Source organism: Xenopus laevis, chromosome 3L (genome assembly GCF_017654675.1).
Source record: "Xenopus laevis strain J_2021 chromosome 3L, Xenopus_laevis_v10.1, whole genome shotgun sequence".
NCBI lineage: Eukaryota > Metazoa > Chordata > Amphibia > Anura > Pipidae > Xenopus > Xenopus laevis.
In genome coordinates, this window is record NC_054375.1 from 130,540,347 (window position 1) to 130,566,052 (window position 25,706).

The following is a 25,706-nucleotide window of genomic DNA, read 5'->3' on the forward strand; positions in this document are numbered from 1 at the left end:
CCTATTTTGCAACAGAAGGTACTTTTTATACACAAGTTTCAGTGAGTCATGTGACAGAAATGACATCACTAAGATCCAATTATAGCCGATCACATTAATAAGCACCGGTTATGAGGATATAATTTAAAGGATATTCATGGCTCTTGTGTATTGTATATATATTGTGTTCATATATTTAACTTCAAATTATCCAAGTGGCTCGGATACGGCTAAGCCCACTCCACCCCATGTGTTTCTGACTGCAAGTGGATATATTCACTGCTATAGTCTAGTGTGTAGAACTATGTAGCACTAATTGTGTCACTGAGTTCCTAATGAACGTTGGCAGGCAGCTATATAAATACTCTCTCTGTAGGTGCACAGAAACATGAGGTCTGGTCAGAAAGACAAAGTAAAACAACAACAAACTTTTGTGCAAGAAAAACCTGAAAAGAAGTTGTCATCGTGTTTGTTTTGTTGTGCAATGTTTGTGCGTCTAGTTATTTTAAAAACCACATATTGGTTTTACATAGAATTATACAAATAAAGTACGTAATAATGAAACAGGTAGACGTCTCCTTTCATTTCTCCCCATATTTTTGCACGTGATCAGCCCTGGAGGGAGATGGGTGGGGGGATATAACAGCCACTTATAGTTGTTGCATTCTGACAAATCCTTTGCCCAAGTGTTTCCCAAATACAAAGACAAGTCACTTGTTTTAAATATGGCCATAACGGTGAGCCAGTGGCTGTTTGTGGGAGACTAATTACCAAGCTGTTTTCTGTTGGGCTTTCGTTGGGGGCATTCCTCGGCTTCTGTAGTGGGTCATTACTTAAGGTTGGCGTTGACACAATGGATCTTTTGTTTGCCAGTGGCATTTGTAGGACAGTTAAATGCATCCAGGAGGTGCCATCCTTGCAGGAGGATCTTGGCAATCTGGCATTTTGGGCAGCTAAGTGGCAGATGAGCTGCAATACAAACATATACACTTGGATTTTAAAAATATGCAAGCTACTTGTACCCTTAATGGTCAAACATCCTTTAAGAGCTTCTGTGAATAGCTTGTTCCCGGAAATTGGCCTTTTGGGGTGTAGATTCTAGCACGGCCAAATCTCTCTAAAATGGAAGAATTGTTGTTAAAGGGCATGTCAAGTCTAAAATAGAATAAGGCTAGAAATGCTGTATTTTGTATATTAAATATAAACATGAACTTACTGCACCACAAGCCTAATCAAACAAATAATTTATGCTTTCAAAGTTGGCTACAGGGGGTCACCATCTTGTAACTTTGTTAAACATCTTTGCAAGACTAAGACTGTGCACATGCTCAGTGTGGTCTGGGCTGCTTAGGGATCGTCATAAACAAAGCTGCTTGAGTTCTGCATGGCTGGAAAGTAAGGCGGGGGCTCCCCCTGCTGTTCATAAGTATGATTGTTTCCCTGCTCAGCAGTTAGGGACCATCTGACAATTCCTATCCACAGCAGTAAATGAAGGGAGAATTTCCCTGCATACAGTCAGGTTTCTTATAAAAACAGTACACATTTTTTACTTAAAGTATATTGGAGATAGGTTTCTATTTGTGCTCCATGGATTTCGGCTGGTAGTTAACATGAAAACTAGCGATTTCTGAATGGGAATTAATTCCACTTTCTTGTCAGGGTTGTCAGTAAAATATTTATATTCTGTTTATATTCTGCATTAAGAGTCTCGTTCAGCTGCATATTTGTATTTATTAAACTAAAAATTCACCCCACCCTGTGCAACTTACGGTAACTGTATTTGTAAAAGTCCTGTAAAACCTGTTGGCACATGTTTTTTTTGTCCACAGAGCCTTATTTATCTGCAATTATTTAAAATTAGAATTTCTGGAGAGTAACTTGATGGTTCTTTGTTCTTCATTAGTGCAGCTAGTTAAATGATGCCCATAGATTCTAGCAGGGTCGAATCTCCCTAAAATGGAAGAATTATTGTTAGGGTCCCTAAGCAAAAAGAATTATCGATTAGTATAAAGTCTGTTTAATATACATGGGAGCTGCTATATTTCAGTGAAGCATTGACCCAGTGGCCAAATGTTATTCCCAGAATACTCCTGTGTTACTCAGCAAGAAAGAACACACATGGCTTCTATTATTTCTCCAATTCATAGTCACTAGGTATAATGTCATCTTTTGTTACTAATCAAACAGTTACATCATGAAAGAGCATAAGCATACAGCAAAAGGTAAAAGTATTGTATAACCCTTTCGTGCTAGAGCAGCTATTCCAGCAATGCAAATTCTATTTAATTTCACAATAAAAGAAAATGCCACACCCTTCGAATGTGAATGACAGCACCTATTACTCTCCTATTGCTATTACCCTTGTATTTGTGACTGTAAGTTATCTACAAGGCAGGGCACAGACACCTTTCCCCCCTTATATAATGCTACACAGGGCTGATTATCTGTCGCATCAGCTTTCTTATGCAGCTGCACACGGAGCCGCAACTTTGACGGTTTTTGGCTCTGAAATGCATGAATATTCATTTTTGCACCAAAATCCTCTCCGTGTGCTTGCACCCAGCCCAACACAGTGACTCCAGGTGCAGGCATTGTGTTTATGCACAGGCTGAGAATGGCATTGTATATGTTTTCATTGGTTATGTTGCCAAACAAGGGCTGGGTGATGTGCCCTTTAGCACCATATTTGATGGGCAGGATACCCAGAGAAGAGCTGCATTTAGCATAGGGCAATCCATTGTCTGGTTACTAATACCTACTGTGTTATTTTCTCCCGCAGCACTACCTGACATGCTTCAGTGGGACAGTAGCCGTTCCGTTCCTGCTGGCAGAAGCCATGTGCGTAGGATTTGATCAATTGGCCACCAGCCAACTCATTGGGACCATTTTTTTCTGTGTAGGAATCACTACTTTGTTTCAGACAACTTTCGGGTGCAGGTGAGAAAACATTTGCATTTGCAGACGTTCAGAGTCGGTGTGATTGGAGCAGCCGCAGCCATTGATGAATCTTTACGGTGGCATCTAAGAGCTTTTAAGACCATGGTCAGACTGCAATGTGTTATCCGCTCTATATAGCTGCACTGACAGGCACAGCTTCCGTCTGAGTGAAGCTATATGGTGTGGAGATCAGCCTGATAATGCCTGCTTTTGTGTTTTGAGGAGGAGAGCAGTAGAGCACTTAGTTCTTGTAGAGCCCCTGCTGTGCAAGGAGACTTCCCCCTGGAAAGGCCCACTCCCTGAAATGAATTAGCCATTTTAATTTTTGTCCTAATTATTATTATTAACGTTCCTTTCGTGATGTTTTTGCAAGTCAGCATCTTATTGACCTGTACCTTTCCATCTGCTTTGTTAACCAATACATGCATCTATTTAGCAGGTTTGAAAACCCTGTCAGGTGAGGACCACATCAGCATGTTGATGCTGTCCTCTCTCTACAGGTCTCACTAGGACAGGGGTGTCCAAAAGTTAGATCAGGATCTACCATTAGCCCTTAAGCAGGTGATCGATAGATCTCAAGACACTGTCAACAAACAGCTTGTCTAAATCACCCTCCTATTTCATGCTTTTCATTCTGATATATATACTACGTTAAAGTTACATAAGAAGTCAATGTTTAAATATGACAAACATTTTCTCATAAATCAATATTTAATACTTTCCACGTAATGAAAATGCTTTTATGGATGTAGATCATAATGGGCCAATATTGCTAAAAGTAGACCTCGCATTAGTAATGTATGGGCACTCCAGCACTAGGATCATCCCAATTTGGCCAAGCCTGTTGGTGGCCTAATTCAGTAAAGATCTGCCACATTCAGATGCAAATATTTCCAGCTCTCACCTGCCTTGTCATTACTGCATCCCCTGAACTTGCTCTCTTGCTATTTCAGGTTACCGTTGTTCCAGGCAAGTGCATTTGCCTTCCTAGCCCCAGCCCGTGCCATTCTATCCCTTGAGAAGTGGAAATGTAATACTACAGGTAAGATTTCAGGCATCATTCATATCTTTATTATGTCTTTGGTTGCAATTGTGCACTTAGTGTGTGAGTTGTATGCAAGGTACACGACACACAGCATTATTCCTCTTGTTGGTACCTGTACTGCTAATCCTTTGTACGCCCTGTGGGGTGTGGGAAGAACACACATAACCTCAGCCTTGGAGCATTCTGGGATTAATCATATGATCTGAGGAAACCCAGTACACCTATTGTGTTAAAAACCATAGCTGCATTTAAGGGATTTATTTTAAAAGCCTATAAATAGAGAGGCTCCTGAAACCTTAGAGGGGCACTTCACTTTTAAAACTTATCAAAATTGAATATTAGAAATAAAGCTTTTTTTTGTTTACAAATTGTTGTTCATTAATTAAGTTTAAAACTCCTGCTAATTGTATTTTCTAAGTGCCTGTTTCTGCTTCTGCTGACGGCCATGTCTCTGGCAGTCTAAAGTATACTGGCACTCCCTGTGTGTGAGCATTTTTCTCCCATGTTGGCTTCACTTGCAGAGTGCACAAATAAAAGCATGAATATGCTGTCGAGCACAGCTGCCTGATTTTTTCATGTTTTGTAACTGAAGAAATTTGCTTTGAATTAGACACATTTTTATTTTTGGGTTTATAATACAGCTGTGCACACAGGGCATATGCACTTTCTGCAATATCAATAAAATGTGGCATGTCATAATTTTATGCAAAAATGGCAAAAGGTAAAATCAGTTTGTAATCCAAAGAGATATCTTGTATAGGAAAAAAGGGCAGAACAGGCAAGTTTCGTAGGTACATTTCCTTATTTTTATGTATCAAGTGTGGGAACTCCCTCAAACGACAGCGACAATACCAAAGGTAGAGACCGCAACACCCTGGGCAACTACAAGCAGGTAATTTGCCTGTGGTTAATTCACAGCAGGGTTTAATATGCATATTTCAATTCACACAACAGACACCTGATACCAGAACAGACTGATCCGCTGGCAGCCTCAAAAGTCTGCATTTTAATAGTGCCACTATTAGGGGCACTAAATCATTGAATATTACATATATAATATTTACAGTCTTACCTACTATCTAGGAGTATTTTCCGCTCCTGAAACTGCACAAGCTCATCCTTTGCTTCCTGGACAGAGAGCTCATAGCCCCACCTGTTTATCACAGACGATGACCCATTTAATCTGTCTTGAGTAAACACAGGTCATATTATTCTCACATCTATGCTGTTTTATAGAGCATTCTGGGAGAGAGATGCCCCCTTGCCCTAGAGCAGGTGTCCCCAACCTTTTTCCACCCGTGAGCAACATTCAGATGTAAAATGAGTTGGGGAGCAACACAAGCATGAAAAATGTTCCTGGGTGGTGCCAAATAAGGGTGATGATTGACTATTAGTAGCCCCTTTGTGGAATGGCAGCCTACAGGAGACTCTGCTTGGCGCTATACTTAGTTTTTATGCAAATAAAACTTGGGAATTCAAAAGTAATCACCTGCTTTGAGGCCACGGAGAGCAACATCCAAGGAGTTGGGGAGCAACATGTTGCTCACGAGCTACTGGTTGGGGATCACTGCCCTAGAGTGTTCCCAGCCGCTGTGCTACACTTGATAATGACAAATGGTCTAGCCATGAAAAATGTCAGTGGATGTGCCTAATAAACACAGAGATTCCTTGGGAGTCTTTCATAGAAATTCATTATGCATTTATGTAGTTGGTTACAGCCTGGGTTAAGCAAACATGGCCCATATTAATGGAAAAAATGCCATGCCATATAAATATATATAGGGGTTATCTATTATGCTTTCTTATGCAATAGTGACATTACTATATTAAGCACACTGAGATTCCTACTCAGCATATTTCCATGGCAAGGAGAAGCCATGTTGGTTTTTTCAGCCGAATGCAGTAGCATAGACAATACAGTCTAAAGCACCATTTATTTATGGCCAATAAAGTCAGCCTGCTAACATAATATATAGATTCTTTAGCCCCAACATATTCACTCAGTCTTTAGGCTAGAACTGAGAGTAGCCAAGCAATACTCATCATTGTGAGCATAATGGCTGTAGTGTCTGCATATGGATGGTAAAATTAAAGGACAAAGATGTGTGAGCTTCTACAACAGGAGTGCCCATACTTTACTAATGTGTGGTCTTCTTTTAGTGATGTTGTCCAATTATGATCTACATCCATAATAGCATTGTTAGAATTTTGTATTGCTTAAATATTATATTGATTTATGGGTAAAGTTATATTGCTATATTTAAGACTGATATTATTTATTATGTATTATTACTATATTATTATATTATTATTAGAATAATAATTATTATTATTAACTATTCCTTATGTAACCATAACACAATAAATATCTGAATTAAAAAGAAGAGTGATTTAGACAAGCTGTACATCTTAAGACTAGACAGTGTCTTGAGATCTACTGATCATCAGCTAAAGGTCTACTGGTAGATCCCGTTCTACCTTTTGGGCACCCCTGTTCTACAAGATTATTGGGTGGAATGGGGGAAAGGGGACAAACATCACAACCCTAACTAGGTTCCCATTCGGTCTTAATCCAGTCCATAATCCGTGTGATACACTGCATATACATAGAATTGGGTCAAACTCCTTTCCTTTAGCCGCAAGAAGACTAAATCTAACCTCAGTGTCCCACTACTGTTTCCTATAACATGTTAGAGCTCCCGGCGTGTCATTTCTCCAGTACACACATGAAATGAAATTGTAATAAAATGAACACTATTAAGAAATAGAGTAAAATATTTAATGTGAAAGAGAGGGAAGCAATAATAAGATATAACATAGTTGGACCAGCAAAGCAAAAAGCCGTTGCTATGGATACAGAGGTCAGCAGCAGAGATAAAATTAAGTTTTTTCCTGGGGGAAAATAAAGAAGCTGCACAACAGAAATATACTGATCATTTCTATTATGCTCTTATTTGCTTCTATATGGGTTTTGCACACTGAGCAGTAGCAGATTAATCTCGCATGCCTTAGTGGAGTGTATACTTGCATAAATGGGATTATGTAAGCAACACCAGATTTATATTTTGCACTCATCCCAATGAATTATCCTCAAACTCTTATATCCTGGGTTTCTCGGCAGCTTACGTTTCCTTGTGGTAACTTGCAAATTTTGCCCCAGGTCTTGTAACCCATAGTCAGAAATTTGCTTTCATGCAGGTTTTAATTCCATTGCCCCCATTTTGTTTGTGAGCTCATGGTGACCATCTCTCTGCTTTGTCTTTTTCAGATTTATCCATCACCAATGGAACCGAGCTGCTCCATACGGAACATATCTGGCACCCAAGGATACGTGAGGTACAGTTGCTAACGTGTTAACAGCTAACCTTTTATTAACCCTCCTCCAGCCACATTCTTTATTCATTTGTCAGATTGGAGGGGATAGAGTACTTTGACTGTTGCTGAAGGATGACGCCTAGAACCCCTCCAGCATCATTAAGGTGGCCATAGACGCACCGATAATATCGTTCAAAACTAATTTTCGTACGATATTCGGATTGTGTATGGCTGGAGACTAGGCAACTGATATTGGCAGAAGATATTGGTTGGCTTAACGATCGGGCAGGCCAGAAAATTTTGATTGGGCGCCTTTGAAGGCACCTGAACATCAGCTACTGTATTACTTGTGTTGAGAGTTTTAGTCGGACAGCTAAAGACACATTGTTTGGACAGTTCAGCTGTATATAAATAATGGCACTCCTCAAAGTCTGTTTTTGTCAGGGCCCCACCAATAATGAGCAGCAAGGCTCCAATTGTTTGAGACTGTAGGTAAAATGTACAATTAAATTTGCGTTGTTTAAAAACAGCACTCTGATCTCTAGGCTGAAATTACATCATTCAGTTGAAATTACCGGTATACAAATTTATAAAATTATAGTTTACATTCCAGTATATATTGTGGAGACCATAATGTTGCATTAAAGATGCCTCATAGAAAAGGGACTAAATCCAGTGTCTGATAATACCACCATATCTGTTATATTGTTTTTCTATACTAATAATTAATTTGGTTCCTTACTTAATGCCACTAATGTAAATTTTTATGTTTCCATTACAGATCCAAGGAGCTATCATTATGTCTTCACTGATTGAAGTTGTAATTGGCTTTCTTGGGCTCCCTGGAGCATTACTGAAATATATCGGTCCACTAACCATCACTCCTACTGTGTCCCTCATTGGTCTATCTGGATTTCAGGCTGCCGGGGAGAGAGCCGGAAAACACTGGGGCATTGCAATGCTGTAAGTTTATGCACATCTACTGACTGCATTGGTATATAAAACTAGACTGGTAAGCCTAGATTATTTGGTTTTTGAGTTATTCAGCTTTTTATTCAGCAGCTCTCCAGTTTGCAGTTTCAGCAATCTGGTTGCTAGGCTTTAAATTACCTTAGCAAGCATGCATTAATTTGAACATGAGACTAAAGCTGGCCATAGACGCACAGATCCTATCGTACGAATCGAGGATTCGTACGATTTTCGGATCGTGTGCGGAGAGTGGAGACATCTTTCGTCCAACGTAGATCGGTCGTTTGGTCGATCGGACAGGTTTGATTTTGACCCGACCGATCCCACTGGAGCCCATTGCACATAGTAATCGGATCGTTCGACCATATAGTCATGCTCGTTAATGGCATATCAGGGGAAAGATCCGCTCGTTTGACAATGTGGCCAAATGAGCGTATCTTTGCGTCTATTGCCACTTTAATATGAATAGGAGAGGCCTCAATAGAAAGATGAGTAATAAAAAGTAGCAATAACAATGTAGCCTTTTAGAGCATTTGTTTTTCAAAGACTATAAAAAACAAATAATGAAGATGTATTGAAAAGTTGCTTAGAATTGGCCATTCTATAACATACTAAAAGTTAACTCAAAGGCGAACCACCCCTTTAAGCTAAGTTAGCCTAGGCTTTCATTCAGTCTCCGTTATGAAAGCTAAAATCATGTACATGGGTCATACAAAAACTTCCGTAGTTTTAGTTAGGCATATTATTTTAGTTTATATCCAGATGCATTGCTGCAACATCATTTGCCTCTACTTGCTCAATTTGTACCTATGTGTTACATGGAATACAACTTCATAGAATTTACAGAAATAAAAGGAAAAAAAAAAGGGAACAGTAAGTGAATAGGGTAGCATATTCATAGCAAGTGGGAAATCCCAGTTTACAGAAAGTAGCCTAACATTGTAATATCGACTAAGCTGCAGTTCTTCCAGAGTGGCTCTCCTCATTAGGGTGGATTTAGCATTGAGTTTCTAGATTTCCTTTAAGAAAACGGGTGGGTATCAGACCAATTGTTTTGCTTTTTATCAAAGCCCAAGCACATGAAATATTATTGGATTACATTCTTATTTATTTCTCTTGAATGCCTTTTTGTCCTGATGTCTGATTTAATTTTCAAAGATAAATGAAATAATCAGATTTTACTGGTAACAAGGGTTTCTATAAGGGCAATGGTCCACCAAAGAGATTAATTGCCAGCGATAAATCTCCTCTTCTGCGGGTGACTTATCTCATGTAAATCCTTTCCCACCAGTGATAAAGTAAATTGCCGGTGGTAAAAAATATGTGTGGTTTCAGTCTTATGAAGTTTCCTCTTGAGTCAACCTTCTTTAAAACCTGCAACATTGCTGCAACATTCCTTAAAGGAACAGTTTATGGTAAAAAATAAAAACTGGGTAAATAGACAGGCTGTGCAAAATAAAAAAAAATTCTAATATAGTTAGTTAGCCAAAAATGTAATGTATAAAGACTGGAGTGACTGGATGTCTAGTTTGCCATTGATCCTTAGCATTCAGCTTAGATTCAAAAGCAACAGTTATTTGCCCCCCACCTCAAGTCACTGAGGGGCCAGAGAGGGGCGGGGTTCTGCCTTTTTGGGGGGTGGGGTTATGTCATTTTGGCCCAGGGGCAGAACAATAGGGATTACAAATTTACCGGCTAATACACTGACGGTAAATTTGTTATACCAGCCCGGCCTTGGCTGGTATTTTACTGGCTACCCTATTTCCAACTGATTGACCTACAGCTCCTCATATTAGGTCCAGATACCGCTTTCAGTTTTCTTAGATCAATTGTTATCAAAACTGATCAATGGCATGCATGCCCAGACAGGGCAAATATGGTTAAAGTCTATCCTACTGCCTGACAGAATCTGAGATCATGTACTACTCTCTGTCTATTCCTGGACACATGGCTCCCTTTCTCAACTGAACAAACAAAAGTTGAATATTTACTTTCACTAACTGAGCCCCTTGACATAGGGTCCAATAACATATAGTACAAAAATACATAGCATACAAGGTGGCTCAATTCACGTGTTTATTAGTGCAAAATAATCACAACATTAAAGACATTGTACAGGTATGGGATCTGGAAACCCAGTACCAAAAAGGTCCAAATTACGGAAAGTCCATCTCCCATAGACTCTATTTTATCCAAATAATCAACATTTTTTTTTTTTTTTTAGAAAAAATGATTCCCTTTTCTCTGTATAGTACCTTGTACTTGATCCCAACTAAGATATAATTGATCATTATTGGAAGCAAACCCAGTCTATTGGGTTTAATGAATGTTTACATGATTTTCTAGTATGAAGATCCAGATTACAGAAAGATCCGTTATCCGGATAACCCCAGGTCCCGGGCATTCTGGATAACCGGTACCATACTTATTAAAACGTACCACAAAGCAGTGTCCTCCCTCTGTCTGCATACCTCATATCAGCTCTCTCATGACGCGTTTTGCGCCGTTGGGCACTTCATCAGAGGAGCTCCCTTTTACAACAACTTTGGGAGGATGTACCTAGTTCATCTGACTGATCATAATGCAATTATGGAGCGGAGATGGGCCTAAAATTTAGACGGGTAGCGTGGTGGTGGTGCAGTGTTTAGAACTACCACCTTACAGTACTGAGATACCAGATTTGTTTGCAGCCGGGGCTGAAATCTGTATGTTCTCCATGTGTCTGTGTAGATTTCTCCATATTCTCCCAGTTTCCTCCCACATGGAAACAGGGACTGATAATCTCTGTAAAGTGCTTTAGAATATGTCATAATAATAAACAGCGTGAGGTTCGGCTGTCTGTATCCCTACACATTCGTCATGCAATGGAAGATGAACCAAAGTTTATTGTGTCGATTGAAGCCAGAGGTAGATCCACAGGTCAAACTTTCCTAATTATAAATCTGTGAAAACAGCAACTCTCAGGACCTTTATCACAGTTAGAGGGATGATGAGTTAGTTAGGGAGGTTAAGGCCTATATTCAAGGTTAGAGAGACAAAAATAATCTCCATATCATCCTCCTTCAAGGTTAGAGGGAAGGAAAGGCTCCTGCTGTGGATTAATTGCACCAGATAACAAGTGTGTGACACACAGTGGAAATGAGCAAGCCATGAATTCCTCACCCGACTCATAGAATTTTTCAGTTTACAAATTAAATCTTTATTCTTTCATTCCGTATACTAGTGGGAGGCACAGACAGGCAATAGGCTCCTCGGTGTCCCTTAACCTCTTGTATACATGTCTACAATGAAGAAAGACAGAACCTCTATGACATAAATAATAGTAATAGTTAAAAAAAGAACATCTATCATTTGTGGTTAATGAATGTATTTCCTTTTTTTTTTTTTTCCCTTTTCTTAAATGGAAAAGAGTCTAATGTGCTCGAGTGGATAAAAACCAAATGCTACAGCCTCATTAAACGTGGCTATTGCCCGTTGCATGTTGTTTATATGTCAGCAGTATCTTGTATTTGGGGTGTAAAGCTTTTCCCTTCTGCATTACTGCTGATAATTACCGTATGGCATTAAGGGATATTTTTCCCTTTAAAGTAGAGCTAAATCCTATAAATGAATATGGCTAAAATGCGATATTTTATATACTGAATGTATTGCACCAGCCTAAAGTTTCAGCTTGTCAATAGCAGCAATGATCCAGGACTTCAAACTTGTCACAGGGGGTCACCATCTTGGAAAGTGTCTGTGACACTCACATGCTCAGTGGGCTCTGAGCAGCTGTTGAGAAGCTAAGCTTAGGGGTCGTAGCAAATTATCAAGCAGAAAATGAGGTTGGCCTGTAATATAAGCTGATGCTACAGGGCTAGTTATTAAATTCTGATGCTAGTTGCACTGGTTTCTGTGCTGTCATGTAGTAATTATCTGTATTAATTACTAATCAGCCTTATATTGTGACATTTATATTCTATGTGTACCGTATATTGTGAGTGGGCCCTTAAGCTCAGTAAGTGACAGCAGCACAGAGCATGTGCAGTGAATCAGCAGAAAAGAAGATGGGGAGCTACTGGGGCATCTTTGGAGACACAGATCTTCCCTGCTAAAAGGCTGTGTTGCCTTGGGCTGGTACAGAAGCACATGTACAACATTTCTAGCTACTTCTTTAGTTCAGTTTTAGTTCTCCTTTTACACCTTAAGAAACAAGCCCCCAAAATGTGCACCAATACACAAAGAATATAAATGTCAAAATATAAGGCTGATTAGTAATTAATACAGATAATTACTACATGACAGAACATAAACCAGTGCAATTAGCATCAGAATTTAATAATCAGCCCTGTAGCATCAGCTTATATTACAGGCCAACCTCATTGTCTGCTTGATAATTTACAACGACCCCTTAGCTTAGCTTCTCAACAGCTGCTCAGAGCCCACTGAGCATGTGAGTGTCACAGACACTTTCCAAGATGGTGACCCCCTGTGACAAGTTTGAAGTCCTGGATCATTGCTGCTATTGACAAGCTGAAACTTTAGGCTGGTGCAATAAGTTCAGTATATAAAATATGGCATTTTTAGCCACCTTCATTTTTAGGGTTTAGTTCTCCTCTAAATAAGCACTTTTTCTGTGCACTGTAAAGAGAGCAAAGCTTTTAAAGTCCACCAGAATATAAAATTCAACAAAAAGGAAAGCAAGCAGGCACTGGACCATTTCATAAATAGTTGAAATGTATCTACTGAACTGACCTAGAGATGTTAAACTAAAAGTCTATACATTTCCAGCCACTAGTATTAAGCAACATCAGAGAGGGTGGGTGACAGTTTGAGCAATATCCGCTGTTTGTTTCAGTCCTAAGTGCTTTCTCAGTACACAGCACTTTGCCTGCACTCACAGACCAGAAAAACAGCCTTGCCTTCACATGATTTTTATATTCCTGTTATAGTTTCTAAATTATTTGCACTTCCTCTACTGCCTCTTTTCATTGTAAAATGCAATCTGTTTGTCAGGGGGGTCACTGACCCCAGCAACAAAAATCACTGTGGCTTTATGAGGCTACAGTTTTACTGTGACTTTCTATGCGGCGATGGATCTATTCATTTTGCAATCAGTTCTGCCTGGTTGCTATGCTAAATAGAACTCAAGCAACCAGATTGCTGAAATTCCAGACTGGAGAGCTGTTGAACAAGAAAGCGAAAAATAAAAAAAAAGACAAAATTGCACATTGTTTCAGAGTATGGCAGCCAGTGTTAACTTTTATAAAGTCAATTTAAAACTGAACTACCCATCCATTAAGTTTATCCTTATAGAAGAATAGATTTGAGCAAAGGTGCTGCAGGTGCCCTTGTCATTTCAATTGTATCATGAATTTTGGGGCTTTGGCCTCTTTACATTTAACCTCTCCTGTTGTTTCCTTTCCCTCAGCACCATTTTCCTTGTCCTGCTCTTCTCCCAGTACGCGAGGAACGTCAAACTGCCGTTGCCCATCTACAAATCCAAAAAAGGATGGACTGCGTACAAGCTGCAGCTGTTTAAAATGTTTCCCGTGAGTAGCACCATAACAACATGTTCCTACCTGTATGTGCAGCTGATATTTATAATAATTGAGTAACATGTTCTGATGAGTTTTGTATCTTATCCATGTTCTTAAGTGCCTCCGTTATTTCATAACCGTTTAATAATGGGACAGTGTAGCCCAGAGAAGCACATTAGGGGGTCCACTTGGAGTGAGTGTAAATTGCTTAAATGGGACCTGTCACCCAGACATATGTAATAAAAGTCCTTTTCAAATTAAACATGAAATCCATATTCGTTCTTTTTATTAAAGAATGTTTGTAAACTTGTTTAAAAATCTCAGCTGTCAATCAATCAAATATTTCCTGCTCCTCCTTTATGCCTTAGGCATAGAGGCGGGGCAGACAATTACTTTCACTTTCCATTCAGCACTTCTTAGATGTCACTGCTTTCCCCATATCCCCCTTTCTCTTCACCGTTTAATTGTGTAGCCAGGACATGGGGATAGACATTGGGTCCCTCATTCTGCTGCACAAACAAGATCTTGAGATAATGCAACGCTTGCCTTAATAATAGTGTCCACAAAATGGCTCCTGCCTGCTTGTTATAATTATGAATTCCCAGACTGAAGGAAACAGGATTCAAATTATTTATATAGTGTAATTAAAGTTTATGACTAATGTTATAAAATAGGATTTGGAATATGTTTTTGGAGCGACAGCTCTGCTTTAATATGTTCTTTCTCTCGGTTACAGATTATTATGGCAATACTTGTGTCCTGGCTCCTCTGCTTCATCTTTACTGTGACAGATGTTTTCCCTCCAGATAGCAGCAAATACGGCTTCTATGCCCGCACTGATGCCAGGCAAGGGGTCCTGAATGTGGCCCCATGGTTTAAGGTTCCCTACCCATGTAAGTATATATATATATATTTCTGTCCAAAGTCAGAACAATCTTTCAGCCTTTCCTATAATTGCCTTGCAGGATTACGTAAATACCAGCAGCAACCTACTTTGTAAAGGTTAAAGGAAGAATATAACATTGTTCTTTCCTTAAAGGGGAATTATTGCGAAAATGAGATTTGAATATACTCTTCAGCGTACTGAAATAATAACATTTCTAAATACAATCAATTAAAATTTCTGTACTGTTCCTGAAATAATCAAGTTTATCAACACTTTTCCTCTCTCAGCATCTGTTTCTCCTCCTTCTGTCTTCATGCAGCAGTTGGGTGTCAGATGAATGATCCAATATATCTTATAGGGGGGCTCCTTTTGCCTAGAAGATGTATTAGAGCTCACTCTATTAAAACCACCAGAAATCCTGTCTCTCTACATGCAGGATTTGTGCAAAAGGCAGTTATTTTGTTAGATTTTGTTTGTACTGGAATCAGTTATTTGAATGAGCTCTAATACATCTGCTAGGAAAGGAAGCCCCCCTATAAGATATATTGGATCCTTCATCTGACACCCAACTGCTGCATGAAGACAGAATGAAGAGAAGCAGATGCTGAGAGAGGGATAGTGGAGATAAACTTGATTATTTCAGAAATATTCAGAAAAGTATAGAAATTTTAATTGATTGTATTTAGCAAGTTTCTTAATTCCGTATGAGGAAGCTTATATTAAATTTTCATTTTCACAATAAGTTCCTATTTAAAAAAACAAATATCGGATGGCTTATTTAGTACATTTTGCAGTTTGGACTTTTGTTGCCCTGCTGGTTCATTATCTATAGTGTTTAGTAGAACTGCACCAGTAACTAAGTAACAAGGACTTCTAAAGTGAATAAGTGAGACATAAGTTAAAAATGTTTGTGTGCTTTCTTGGGCAAGCTATGTCGCACCTCTACAGAAATATTCAAGCTGTAGCTCCGTTCCCCTCCCCTCCATATGCCCCTGAAGTATTAAACTGGAGAAAGTCCTGTGACAATTTCATATTTTCCTATGAATAACTATGAGCCCGGTGATGTGCCTCAGGAATTCTGCTTCATCGTTGCTTTGATCCTCCGTAGCTTTAGTTAGCAGCAGGGCGTCCATGTTGTATCTTTGAGGCTGTGCCCTCTGTGTACACTGCTCTGGCGCACTTAACCCTTTGAGGCTAATGGGCCTGGCAAGACGTGTTCCATGCTCCACTGCTAATGACGATTTGGCGGGTTTGGACCTTGGAAAATCACCTTGTACCTTTCCCGTTTCAGTGTTAATGTCTCCCCAAGTGGCGCAGGATTGTCATGCCGCCCTTTTCCTCCATTAGAGCAGTGTACACAGGGAGCCGCGTGTTTCTCTTTTGCTAGGACGCTCCATTCTAGGAAAAGAATTTCTGTAGGAATCAAGGTAACACTGCACCTTTCCTCAGTGTGTCTGTTACATAAATTGTCTCTTTTCATAAAGGCGCAGTCCCATCATCAGCGTCAAAGATAAGCCACATATTCATTCAGCTGTGAGCTGTTTGGGCCTTGCCCCTCACACAGACCATGCTGGCTAAAGGGTTGCTGGGGGAGGTGTTACTTAGTAACCATTCAGCTAAATCAAATCTTTAGACAAAATATTTAAAATCCAATGTATAAAATGTACCATTTAACATTACAAACTGCTTTAATAGAATATCAGTATAAGTTACAAACCTCCAAGATATATATATAAAAAGATAAAACCCTTTAAAGGCAGACTAAACCCCCAGATAAAAAAAAAACACCTAATTTTTAAAACCATTAGGCGGGGGTGCAATGAGGTTGCTATGAGGCTGTGACCACAAAATACATATAGACAAATACAAGAGTCCTCTGCACTCAACCCATTATCAATATATTTAGGACATTGTGACATTGTGTGCCTTAAGCTACTAAAAAATGTTAACCCTATAAACAAAATAGGGATATATATATATATATATATATATATATATATATATATATATATATATATATATACTGAAGTATCTTTATTGCATGTCTGTGTGAAGGGAGAACAATTTTCTGAGAAGCCCAATAGTAAATCTGCATCAAATTGCCTCACAATGGACTGCTCCTTTACATACATATATATATTCTTTTCAGAATCATTTGGTTTCTCTAACAGTTCCCACTTGACTTTCCCTCTGCAGTTCAATGGGGCCTGCCTACAGTGTCCGCTGCCGGTGTTATTGGGATGCTGAGTGCGGTGGTATCAAGTATTATAGAATCCATTGGGGATTACTATGCCTGCGCACGTCTCTCCTGTGCTCCCCCTCCTCCAATCCATGCCATCAACAGGTGAGATATCCTCAATTACTAGCTGCCATTAAGAGGTTGATTTTATCTGTTTTGCAGTGTACATTCACATCTGCCTGTCCTTTTATATTCTCTGTTCTGCTTGTCCCGACTACATGAACTATCGAAAATATAAAGCTGTAGTCAATTCTCCATGTGCAAAGATTAGATTCCCATAATGCATTGCGTGTTCTGTTATTGACAGTCTTGGCTACGGTAGAACTGACTATTGCTAAGAGGTTCAAATGGGGAAAGTAATTATGACAAGCAGGTGAAGGGGTAGTAAGGGACAGCAGATATGACTTTCTATAGTAATTACATTTACACATTATTATTGCAATACTCTGTTATTTTCTTTGACAGAGGGATTTTTATTGAGGGTCTGTCCTGTGTCCTTGACGGGGTGTTTGGTACTGGAAATGGATCCACCTCATCCAGTCCCAATATTGGTGTTCTTGGCATCACTAAGGTAAGGAGCCATGACTTAGACCACTTATTCAGATCAGTTATAACTAGAGTTTGCACTGTAGATATGTTTATAAAGTATATTTTTTATGTCACATATCAGAGTTCTTTCATACAGAATAGTCTGGATCCCATAATCAAAACAGAGCAGAGTCCTCGTCGCCATCTAGTGGCAGTTGATTTGTTTGCAAGCAGAAAAGAGCAGGCATTGCCAGGCCCAACTAAGTAGGAGTGCCCCGTGTGTCAAATAGTCTCTAAGTTTCTCTCTAATCGTTTAATGATTTGTATCTGTTGATGGAATAAGTCCATAATCTGTGATACTGTGAACGGTTTCCTGTTATAGAATAAATCTATCACTTTTGCTGCAACCTATGAAGTCATTAAAGCCCCAACCAGTCACTTTAGGGGTCATATTGTAACTTCTGTAACCTAATTACACCACATAGTAAAGCTGAAGGAGCTGTAGCTGTAGTAGAACAATAGTGTTCTCCAGTAGGCAGGAACATAATGTACCTGAAAGGTTGATAAGCCACATCCACTTTCCTTACAGAATTCCTTGTAAAACTTGTATATTAGTGTTACGGGGCCAGCAGAAGTACTCAAAAGGCAGTTGCACTTTCATGCTGCAGGCTGGCAGTACTGGTGCAGGGGTCCGATCCTTTGGTAGATAGGACGGTTTCAGTGCTTGGGCAACTTCATATTTTTAACTTTAAAGTGAAGATCAGTGTGTCTGTAGCATGTTACATTATTGTATAGAGAGGTAGGTCTCTGCCTTTCCATTCCCACTACTTGCTCATTTGCTGTGTAACGTGCAGGTTGCCAGTCGGAGAGTTATCCAGTATGGTGCTGCGTTCATGCTGCTGCTGGGGATGGTTGGAAAATTCAGTGCCCTCTTCGCCTCTCTCCCTGATCCTGTTCTTGGGGCTCTGTTCTGCACCCTTTTTGGTAAGCTGATCTCAGACTGATGGAGTCCTACTCTATGCATATTCACTATACAGAATATAAAGTTGACAGTCAACAGTATAATGTAGCCGAGTGAGACAACGCATATAAGGAGATGCTCTTATGCCATTTCATTACTTTAGCTGGTCATTCACCTAATGATACACCCGTCTGGTGAGGTCACCAAATAAGCAGAGATTTCTCTAATGTGAGCTGGGTGATATGGGACTGTGTCAGCAGATTTTATCATCATAACATGAAGTGCACCATAGATTTGCTGGGCCTAACCAGTGTTTCCGGTTCCCAGGATTGGACAAGTTTTACATAGTTAGTTAAATCGGGTTGAAAAAAGACAGTCCATCAAGTTCAACCCCTCCAAATGAAAACCCAGCATCCATACACACACCCCTCCCTACTTTCACATAAATTATATATACCCATATCTATATTGTATATAACTATAGAGTTTAGTATCACAATAGCCTTTGATATTATGTCTGTCCAAAAAATCATCCAAGCCATTCTTATAGTCATTAACTGAATCAGTATCACAACATCACCCGGCAGTGCATTCCACAACCTCACTGTCTTGACTGTGAAGAACCCCCTACGTTGCTTCAAATGAAAGTTCTTTTCTTCTAATCTAAAGGGGTGACCTCTGGTACGGTGATCCACTTTATGAGTAAAAAGGTCCCCTGCTATTTGTCTATAATGTCCTCTAATGTACTTGTAAAGTGTAATCATGTCCCCTCGCAAGCGCCTTTTTTCCAGAGAAAACAATCCCAACCTTGACAGTCTACCCTCATAATTTGTCTTCCGTCCATCTAACCAGTTTAGTTGCACTAAGTCTCTGCACCCTCTCCAGCTCATTTATATCCCTCTTAAGGACTGGAGTCCAAAACTGAACTGCATACTCCAGATGAGGCCTCACCAGGGACCTATAAAGAGGCATAATTATGTTTTCATCCCTTGAGTTAATGCCCTTTTTATGCAAGATATACTTTAGTAGCCATAGAATGACACTGCCCAGAATTAGAAAACCTATAGTTCTGCACAATTTAGTATCCTCTGCAAAAATAGAAACGGTACTTTCAATGCCCACCTCCAGGTCATTAACAAACAAGTTGAAAAGCAAGGGACTTAGTACAGAGCCCTGTGGTACTCCACTAACAACACTTGTCCAATTAGAAAATGTTCCATTTACCACCACTCTTTGTAGTCTATCTTTTAGCCAGTTCTTTATCCAGGTACAAATACTATGTTCCAGGCCAACATTCCAAACTCATAAGCTTCATGTCTTTCAGGAATGATCACTGCCGTGGGGCTCTCCAACCTGCAGTTTGTGGATCTCAACTCATCCCGAAACCTCTTTGTCCTGGGATTCTCTATCTTCTTTGGGCTCATGCTTCCCAGTTATTTAAAGGAGAATCCATTGGTCACAGGTAAGTGCACAGTCCAGAATCAATCAGGAAGTAGATTCTCCATCACCCCCCTTGGATTTAAGATTGGAGAGGGAATGGGCAGAAGCAGTACAGGTGTTTGATATACTCAGTTCTTCTCTTTTTCCCATTAGGTATAGAAGAGATTGATCAAGTGCTAAATGTCCTTTTGACGACGGCCATGTTTGTTGGAGGTTGTACGGCTTTTATTTTGGACAACACTATTCCAGGTAAGGTGCAAGGGAGGAATCTGGTTTGGGTGATTTTTAGTAAAGTGAAAAGTGCTTGACCCAGAATCCTTTACTTGCACAGGCACAGCCGAGGAGAGGGGAATCCGCAAGTGGAAGCAGGGTGTGGGCAAAAGTACCTCCGCCATGGAAGGAATGGAGTCTTACGACCTGCCGTTTGGAATGAGCTTTCTGCGGAGATACAAGTGTTTCAGTTACCTTCCCATCAGCCCCACATTTGCCGGCTACCAATGGCAGGCTCTGCGGAAATGCAGCAATAGTTTGAGAGCCAAGGAGGAACCTGAGCCAGTGGTATAACCCTGGGCCCCCAGTTTGCTCTTATTGTGCAGTGCAAACTTTTACCAGGTTTACCATGCCTTCAACCAGATGTGTTTTTTTTTTTTGTATATTTACGTATAATTCCAGGGCTGAGACCCAGGGTGCAGTATGGGCTTTATTAACACATTCTTCATATATATATATATGTTGTTCTGCTAATGCAGTAAGTTGATTTATGAACTTATTGTACTTCTCCTGACCCTTTCCAGTCCAATTCTGCACACTCTCTCTTTCTTCTACCTTCCTTCTCTGGCTTAGCATGGTGAGCTCCTAAATTGTCTAAGGGTTTATCCGAACACTGGCTGGTTAAACGGGTATTCGTGCCCATCAAAGGGTACACAGTTGCCCTCTGTCTCAGCTCGGGAATGTTTTAATTTATTGCAGTCCTGTCTCCCTATTGTTTATCCCCCCACCCACAATTATGTGGGCCCTTGTTGTGTAAATAGCACCTTTCTCCGATCCCTTAAATGGTGTGCTTTTATATAGAAACTGTAAACCAGTTTTCACCTTTTTCCGCAAAAGACATTTGGCACGTAATATATTTTGAATGCCGTGATGCTTTTGGGCAAACCATGGTGGGCAAGAGATGCCTATGGCAGGTGCTACAGGTAGGGAAAGGGTATCACAGTTCTCCCAAAGAACCCAGCAGCTCTCAGTATCATGTACCACAGGCCTTCATTCTGTAGAGCAGCTGACAGTTAGACATGTTTGACTGCCTTCTACTCGTACAAGATTATATATGTGTTTTGTTTTCTCCTCAATACTCGCAGTTTTCAACAAAACAGGAAGTGATAATCTGAGAAAAGTTGCGCTTGGGCTTGATTTTTTTTTTTCCTTCCAACTGAGAATTGTAACTGCCTAAGGGTTGCTGGGTTAAGGATGCTAGTAACCAGAAAGGAGAATGGAAACAAGGGTGGGTTTTTATTTTTATGTATTTATTGATTACCCTTCTCTGGTCCCCCTCAACCTACTCATCTGCCATGCAGACCACAGACTTGCTGCTACATTAAGTTATTCCAGCATTTTGGAAGTAAAAATGGCATTTAATACAAAATTACATCGGATGAAAACAAGTTGTGGGTTTTTTCTCAAGATTACCACTTTCTGATTAATTCCTAGTTGATTATAAGGCAGACCGATGCCTCATTACTTAAAGGAGAAGGAAAGCTACCGAAGCAGTTTATCGCCACTAGATTAGCCACAATAGTGCAAACTATAACACTATATTTATTCTACAGAATGCTTTACCATACCTGAGTAAACAGCTCTAGAAGCTCTCACTGTTTGTTTAGGATAGCAGCTGCCATATTCGATTTGTGTGACATCACTTCCTGCCTGAGTCTCTCTCTGCTCACTCATAGCTTTGGGCTCAGATTACAGCAGGGAGGGGAGGAGCAAACTGAGCATGCCCAAGCCCTGGAAGGTTAAGATGAAAACAGGAAGTCTGATACAGAAGCCCATGTGTACACAATAGAAGGAAAGAAATGCTGTGTTTCTTTTGACAGACGACTCAGAGCAGCATTACTTGAGGGTTTACTGGTGTATTTATTTAGACCTTTCTGATAAAGCTTACTTTGTTTTTGCCTTTCCTTCTCCTTTAAGTGCTTGTTTGTAGTAGGATATGTAAGGCTACTACCAATTGCCCAGCTCATGTGCAGCACAAGTCAAGCTGGTGCTGTATCTTGGGAGGAATCAACCCAGACACTGAGCTGGAAGGCACTGCAGGTTTGTCTGCATAGTGCTGCTGTTTATGGCAATCTGTACTGCAAACCCTGTTTATTAGTACTGCCTCTTTAAGAATATACTGAACAAACCCTTTCCCAGGTATTGGATTCCTAATTGCACACACCTATGTTTCCCATATCTCTATCAGAAAACGGTAAAGCAAATGGACTCCATGTAGTTTCAAATCAGTGGGAAAGTATAGTTGACCCTGTCTAAAACCATGTTACATGTGTGCACAAGTAGAGCAACATTTGGAATTGTATTTTATAAGGGGGTTTATAAGGCATTGAATTCATCAGCCCCTGTTTTGGAGAACAACAAGCTGCTCCTCTCCTTCATTATAATAAAACACGGGCATTACTATGAGGCATTGTAAACATACCAGACTATTCCAATCTCAGATAGTTAAAAATCAAATTTAGAACTCTGCTTAAGAGTAATTATAATCACAATCACAACAAAATATTGCAGCTAGTTGTCTTGTAGCTGCTTGTACTTCCCAGAATCCTCAGCAGAATCCTCCGTTCTAGCCTGCTTTTACTATTAACTTACGCAGGATGATACAGGCTCCTCATTACATTGTTATGTGTGTATTGGCTTGCTTAATACTTGCACTGTCTCAATACTAACTCGTACTAAAAACTTCCTCAATTGGATGGAACCAAACTGAATACTAACAGATCAAAGTTCCCTTAATTTAAGATACGTATATGCATACAAATAACTTGTTCTTTATCAGTAACACTATTTGTGACTGTGGGATAGCAGGTATAGTAGAAAGAGATGGTGCCTATAGTAACAGTGGGATAATAGTCTCTGGGAAGGGAGTGTGACTGTGAGATATCAGGTATAGTAGGGAGAGATGGTGTCTATAGTAACAGTGGGATAATAGTCTCTGGGAAGGGAGTGTGACTGTGAGATATCAGGTATAGTAGGGAGAGATGGTGTCTATAGTAACAGTGGGATAATAGTCTCTGGGAAGGGAGTGTGACTGTGGGATAGCAGGTATAGTAGGGAGAGATGGTGTCTATAGTAACAGTGGATAATAGTCTCTGGGAAGGGAGTGTGACTGTGGGATAGCAGGTATAGTAGGGAAAGATGGTGTCTATAGTAACAGTGGGATAATAGTCTCTGGGAAGGGAGTGTGACTGTGGGATAGCAGGTATAGTAGGGAAAGATGGTGCCTATAGTAACTGTGGATAATAGTCTCTGGGAAGGGAGAGTGGCTGTGGGATATCGGGTATAGTAGGGAGAGATGGTGCCTATAGTAACAGTGGGATAATAGTCTCTGGGAAGGGAGTGTGACTGTGGGATAGCAGGTATAGTAGGGAGAGATGGTGCCCATAGTAACAGTGGGATAATAGTCTCTGGGAAGGGAGTGTGACTGTGGGATAGCAGGTATAGTAGGGAGAGATGGCGCCTATAGTAACAGTGGGATAATAGTCTCTGGGAAGGGAGTGTGACTGTGGGATAGCAGGTATAGTAGGGAGAGATGGCGCCTATAGTAACAGTGGGATAATAGTCTCTGGGAAGGGAGTGTGACTGTGGGATAGCAGGTATAGTAGGGAGAGATGGTGCCTATAGTAACAGTAGGATAATAGTCTCTGGGAAGGGAGTGTGACTGTGGGATAGCAGGTATAGTAGGGAGAGATGGTGCCTATAGTAACAGTGGGATAATAGTCTCTGGGAAGGGAGTGTGACTGTGGGATAGCAGGTATAGTAGGGAGAGATGGTGCCTATAGTAACAGTGGGATAATAGTCTCTGGGAAGGGAGTGTGACTGTGGGATAGCAGGTATAGTAGGGAGAGATGGTGCCTATAGTAACAGTGGGATAATAGTCTCTGGGAAGGGAGTGTGACTGTGGGATAGCAGGTATAGTAGGGAGAGATGGTGCCTATAGTAATGTGGGATAATAGTCTCTGGGAAGGGATTGTGGCATAGCAATTACAGTAGGATTGCATGGCAGGAACAAGGATTCCAAGTTGCCCAACTTGCAGACTTCAGTTGTTGTTGAACTGCAACTCCCAGAGCCCCCTGACAGATGAAGGCTGTTGGATGTTGTAGTCAACCAGCTAACAATAAACATAAATTGGACAGTCTTACCAGGCCCAAATCTTTTTTTTAACAATATACCTCTTAAAGGTGCACAACATTAATAGTGATTGTTCAGTCTGACCTAGTGACCCCCCCCTCTCCCCATTGCGGCCATTTGTGATGTTCAGCAGCTGAGGATCATGGGAATTACAGTGACTAGGTTGGCTGCATAGTTATTGATGGAAGTGCATATTCAGATTAGAGGAGCAGCTTGGCAGTCTGTAGCAGGGTCTCTTGCTGAGTTTAAGGGAAAGGAGAAAGGTGCAGTTCTACAGTTTACACATATCTCAGTATTTTCATAAAAGAAAAAAAAAACAAAAAACATTTCACATCCCCATTGGGGGTGGAGAGTAACTCAATATTCTCATGACAGTGTCATGTGTGACTAGAATTCTCCTGTGTATGTGTACATGTACAAAATATACATATATATATCTGTATCTCTATCGATGTGTAGTCTGTCTGACATTGTTCTCTCCCTGATATACTCTCAGTGGAAAATATTTGTACTCTGGGCTGGTGCTACCAACATTTCTGGCCGCAGGTAATGAGCAGAATCAGTCGGGCCCAGAGTCTTGATATTAAAGGAGAACTAAACCCTAAAAATGAATATGTATCAAAAAAATACATGTTTTATATACTGAACTTAATGCACCAGCCTAAAGTTTCAGCTTGTCAATAGCAGCAATGATCCAGGACTTCAAACTTGTCACAGGGGGTCACCATCTTGGAAAGTGTCTGTGACACTCGCATGCTCAGTGGGCTCTGAGCAGCTGTTGAGAAGCTAAGCTTAGGGATCATCACTAATTATCAAGCAGAAAATGAAGTTGGTGTAATATAAGCTGATGCTACAGGGCTGATTATTAAATTCTGATGTTAATTGCACTGGTTTCTGTGCTGCCATGTAGTAATTATCTGTATTAATTACTAATCAGCCTTATATTGTGACATTTCTATTCTATGTATACTGTATATTGTGAGTGGGTCCCTTAAGCTCAGTAAGTGACAGCAGCACAGAGCATGTGCAGTGAATCAGCAGAAAAGAAGATGGGGAGCTACAGGGGCATCTTTGGAGACACAGATCTTTAAAGTGCTCTAAAAGGCTGTGGTTGCCTTAGGTGGGTACAGAAGCCGAAAACATAATGTACAACATTTCTAGCTACTTCTTTAGTTAGGCTTTAGTTCTCCTTTAAAGCCGTGCCTGCAGAATACAGGGTCTGTGCATGTGCCACTGACTCTACAGAGGAGCAAGCGACAGTTGCTGTCTCAGGCAGTATGGCAGCAATCTAGGGGGTGCCAGTAGACTAATGCCACGCCGAGCATCATTCCTTACATTCAGAACTTGCCTGTGATTGGCTGCTGGTGAGCGGACAGCGGAAGTTACAAGCATTTAGGCTCATGAGTGAGTACTTAAAGGGGTGGTTCACCTTTACCGTTTAGTATGTTATAAAATGGACAGTTCTAAGCAGCTTTTTGATTGGCCT

General features: G+C 40.3%; 1 protein-coding gene across 6 annotated transcripts in view; it reads left to right on the plus strand.

The window, feature by feature from the left end:
• Nucleotides 1-21,524, plus strand: part of slc23a2.L (solute carrier family 23 (ascorbic acid transporter), member 2 L homeolog) — a 64,874-nt gene extending 43,350 nt beyond the window's left edge. For all 6 annotated transcript variants that reach the window (XM_018253422.2, XM_041586969.1, XM_018253418.2 and 3 more), the window contains 12 exons: nt 2,759-2,916; nt 3,870-3,958; nt 7,230-7,297; nt 8,058-8,239; nt 13,656-13,776; nt 14,501-14,657; nt 16,847-16,994; nt 17,355-17,460; nt 18,272-18,401; nt 19,703-19,840; nt 19,972-20,067; nt 20,150-21,524. In XM_018253422.2, the coding sequence (XP_018108911.1) occupies nt 2,759-2,916; nt 3,870-3,958; nt 7,230-7,297; nt 8,058-8,239; nt 13,656-13,776; nt 14,501-14,657; nt 16,847-16,994; nt 17,355-17,460; nt 18,272-18,401; nt 19,703-19,840; nt 19,972-20,067; nt 20,150-20,382 (1,626 nt within the window). In that variant the 3' untranslated portion in view covers nt 20,383-21,524. The remainder of the gene's footprint in view (nt 1-2,758; nt 2,917-3,869; nt 3,959-7,229; nt 7,298-8,057; nt 8,240-13,655; nt 13,777-14,500; nt 14,658-16,846; nt 16,995-17,354; nt 17,461-18,271; nt 18,402-19,702; nt 19,841-19,971; nt 20,068-20,149) is intronic.
• The last annotated feature ends 4,182 nt before the right edge of the window (nt 21,525-25,706 follow it).